Raw genomic sequence first — 4010 nt, forward strand, 5'->3', positions numbered from 1 at the left:
GACAAAGCACTTGCAACTATGACATCATGTCACTCATGCTAGGAATTGAACTTAACGCGATTGTGACTAGCAACCTTCACTACATATGAATATAAGTTTGCAACGATTATGTGAAACATCCTTATACTCTAGCATCATATTTATGCATGCCAATTAAGTGTCGACCCCTAATTAACAAACACAAATACGTTATTAATCAAATAGTTAAGCCAAGTGCATTCACGATTCAAGAACTCATAATTGGATTTTATCAAATCAAATTGCACACATAGTCATGGCTTTGAAATCACCCCTAACCAATAGGGGTTTAGCCACTCATGTTCATAGCAAAACGAAAGGAAAAGAAATTACACAATGAAATCATGAAACGAATTACACCTAGAATGCACCAACAATGAAGCTTGAACATCCAAGGATCCTTCCTTCTTCCTTCTTGCTGCGGCACACAAGTGGGTGAGTGTATGGATTGGGTTTTGGGGGTTATGGATGGTGTAGAAGGGTGGAATGGTGTTTAGGATGGATGTATGGTGCGGCTAGGAGTGTTTTTGGGCAGAAACTATGGAGAATGGTGAAGGATGGACGCGTCTAGCAGTGGTGTCTGGTTTCTGGCGTGAATGAGATTGATTGGGGATCCTTTGTGGCTGCACAAAGGGAGTTTATTTAAAGGATTTCAGGAATTAAAACCCTAGGTTATTTTAGGTAATCAGAAATTAAGTCTAAGGCTTCTAGAAATAGGAAACACAATAAAAAAATTAAAGGAAAAGGCAAGGGGATATGCGGCAAGGTCCTAAAACACATTAGGAATGTGTTTTAAAGCATAGAATCAGGAAATAACCCTCTCCCTTGCACGGCAAGGAAGAGGAAATGTCAAGGGCGTGCGGCAAGGGTTCACAATGTGCAAGAGATGTGTATTTGATGTCCTAGAATGCTTAGGATGCCTTCAAAGTTGATAAAACTTAGGAACATTTAGGAAAGGTCAAACCAAAGTAGGAAACCTTGGCTTAACTTTCCTATTTCAAGTAGGAATCCTTGTTGGAGTAGGAATCCTTGTTCTTCTAGGAATCCTCATGTGAGCAGGAATCCATCTTCAATTAGGAATCCTTCGTTGATTAGGAAACCTAATTTTTTCAAGTCTTCAATTCATCAATTCCTTTTGCTCAAAAGCTCAAAATTACATCATTTTGCAGACTTTGGCCTTAGAATCTGAAAACACACAAAAGTGACTTTAAACACTAAAATAACTAAAGAAACACAACGTAAAAGCACAAGAACAAGCCAATTAAGTCGCATAAATATGCTCCTATCAGATGATGCATAAACTTCAAATTTCGTCCATTCCTTTTGCTCCAAGCATATGCTATCCATTCCATGCCCAAAAATGATCCAAAATGCACTTCTTTGCCACATTAACCCTTTGGACCTACAAACACACGAAAATAGCTTAAAATATTAAAATAACTACGAACTAACAACATAAATGCCAAGAAACAAGCTAACTAAGTCGCATAAATATGCTCCTATCACCTTTTAGGGGTAGTAGCGCTTCAAGAATCTTCCATTGATAGGGCTGATCTTCAAGCCGTCTTCTGCCATGATTAAGTAGGCACCGTTGGTGTAGACTTCTTGTATTACGTATGGCCCGTCCCACTTTGATGTGAACTTGCTTTTTGTCTTGTGAGTTGTGATGATAGGCCTACGCAACGCGAAGACAAGATCTCCAGTTTGGAAAGACCTTGGGCGGACCTTCTTGTTGAATGCCTTGGATAGCCATGCTTGGTAGCATTCCAAGTGTTGTTGAACTTCGAGCCTTGTTTCGTCGAGTGCTTCCAACTTTTAAAGGCGCAACTTTGCATTCTCTTCATCAGTCAAACCTTCTTGTATAGCCATTCTCAGTGAGGGGATTTGACTTTCGAGCGGTAAAACAGCTTCCACGCCATATACAAGAGAATAAGGCGTAGCTTGGGTAGGAGTCATATGTGTCGTCCGATATGTCCAAAGTGCTTCGCTTATTCTTTCATGCCATTCTCTCTTTGTTCGGCCGGTCACCTTCTTTAGAAGATTGCACAATGTTTTGTTGAATGCTTCTGCAAGACCGTTGGTTGAGGCATGATACATGGAAGACTTGTGCTGCTTGAACTTGTATTTCTCACAGAGCTCATCCACGAGTCAGTTGGAGAATTGTTTTTCGTTGTCAGTGATGATGTAGCGAGGCACCCCATATCGGTGGATGATGTGCTCCTTGATGAAACGGATCATGGTTTCCTTCTTTACTTCCCTTAGGGGTATGGCTTCAGCCCATTTGGAGAAGTAATCTGTTGCAGCTAGGATGTAAGCTTCTCCTGCAGATGACTTTGGGGTAATTGGTCCTACGATGTCCAATCCCCATGCATTGAATGGCCATGAAGCAACTGTAGGGTGTAATGGTGGTTGGTGTATGAAGTTAGCGTGGAATTGGCAGGCTTGGCACCTTTTGGCATGTTCCACGCAGTCCTTCACCTTGCTTGGCCAGTAGTAACCCATCCTTTTGAGTTGGAAATGCAACTTTGGTCCAGACTGATGCACCCTGCATACACCTGAGTGTGTTTCTTCCAGGGCTTGATTGGCTTCTTCCTCGCCTAGGCATCTCAAAAGTACTCCTTTGAAAGAGCGCCGGTAAAGTGTTTCTTTGTAGTCGAGGAAGCGAGGTGCTCGTCGTCGTATTTCAGAGTGGTGTCTAGGATCATCTGGGAGTTTTCCATTCTCTAAGTAGTCGATCAGCGGTTGTTTCCACTCTTTAACATTGACTGGAAGTACTGAGATGACATTCGTATCATCTGGTAGCATTTCAGTGACGAGAGGGATCACCCATCTTTGACAGACTGGCACGTCTGCAGCTTCGTCTTCTCCTAATGTCATGCTCGAGGCTAGTTTGGCAAGAGCGTCTGCTATTTGATTTTCTTTTCTTAGCACATGTTCTAGTGTTACAACCTTAAACCTTTGTAGCAATTGAGTTGCCAGCCAGAAGTATGGGACAAGATCATCTTTCCTCACCTCATATTCAGTCAAGAGTTGATTGATTATGAGCTTGGAGTCGCCATATACCTCGAGAGCTATGATTTCCATGTTGATCACCATTTGGAGCGCGATGATCAATGCTTGGTACTCAGCGACGTTGTTGGAGCATAATTCGCTTAGTTGGAAGGAATAAGGTAGTATTTGCCTTTGTGGCGACATGAATACTACTCCTGCCCCCACTTCGTCCGCTCGTGCAGATCCGTCGAAGAACATCGTCCATGTCAGGAAGATGTCAATGTAAAACACGTCCTCGTCAGGCAAGTCATCTGAGATTTTCCAATCAGCTGGGATTGGGTGATCAGCAAGAAAGTCTGCTAGCGCTTGCCCCTTGACAACTTTAGTTGGGACATAGATTATCTCATACTGATTAAGAAGCAATGCTCATTTAGTGAGTCGCCCTGTTAAGACTGGTTTGGACATAACGTATTTGACCGGGTCAGCTTTAGCAACCAAGTGGATAGTGTAAGCATGCATGTAATGCCTGAGCTTCTGGATGGCGAACACCAAGGCAAGCCAAGCCAAGGCAACGTCGGTGAGAGTTCGGCTGAGGTAGTAAAGCACTCCTTCTTTCTGGGATTCATTCTCTTGCGCCAAGAGTGCTCTGACTGAACTTTCCTGAGGGGCGATATACAATATGAGTGGTTTCCCAGGCACAGGTGCTCTCAAGATAGGTGGACTTGACAAATACTTTTTTATGCTTTCAAAAGCATTGTGGCATGCTTCGTCCCATACAAATGGAACATCTTTCTTCATGAGTCGGTTGAATGGTTGACAACGCCCTGCAAGGTTGGAGATGAAGCGTCTGATGAAGGTTAGCTATCCTTGTAGACTTTCAGCTCGTGCAGGTTTCTTGGCTCTGGCATGCTTTGAATGGCCTTGATTTTTTATTGATCCATTTCAATACCACGGTGTTTAATGATGAAGCTGAGGAACTTTTCGGAGGTGATGCCAAACGC

General features: G+C 42.9%; 1 protein-coding gene across 1 annotated transcript; it reads right to left on the reverse strand.

The window, feature by feature from the left end:
- Positions 1 to 1176: 1176 nt before the first annotated feature.
- LOC139187847 (uncharacterized) lies at positions 1177 to 3807 on the reverse strand. Its single transcript, XM_070804454.1, has 3 exons — positions 3487 to 3807; positions 2497 to 3417; positions 1177 to 1203 (listed from the first exon to the last, which is right to left on the reverse strand). Exons 1-3 carry the CDS (start codon positions 3805 to 3807, stop codon positions 1177 to 1179), a joined length of 1269 nt encoding a protein of 422 aa, XP_070660555.1.
- Positions 3808 to 4010: the final 203 nt, after the last annotated feature.

Source organism: Malus domestica, chromosome 09, assembly GCF_042453785.1.
Source record: "Malus domestica chromosome 09, GDT2T_hap1".
NCBI lineage: Eukaryota > Viridiplantae > Streptophyta > Magnoliopsida > Rosales > Rosaceae > Malus > Malus domestica.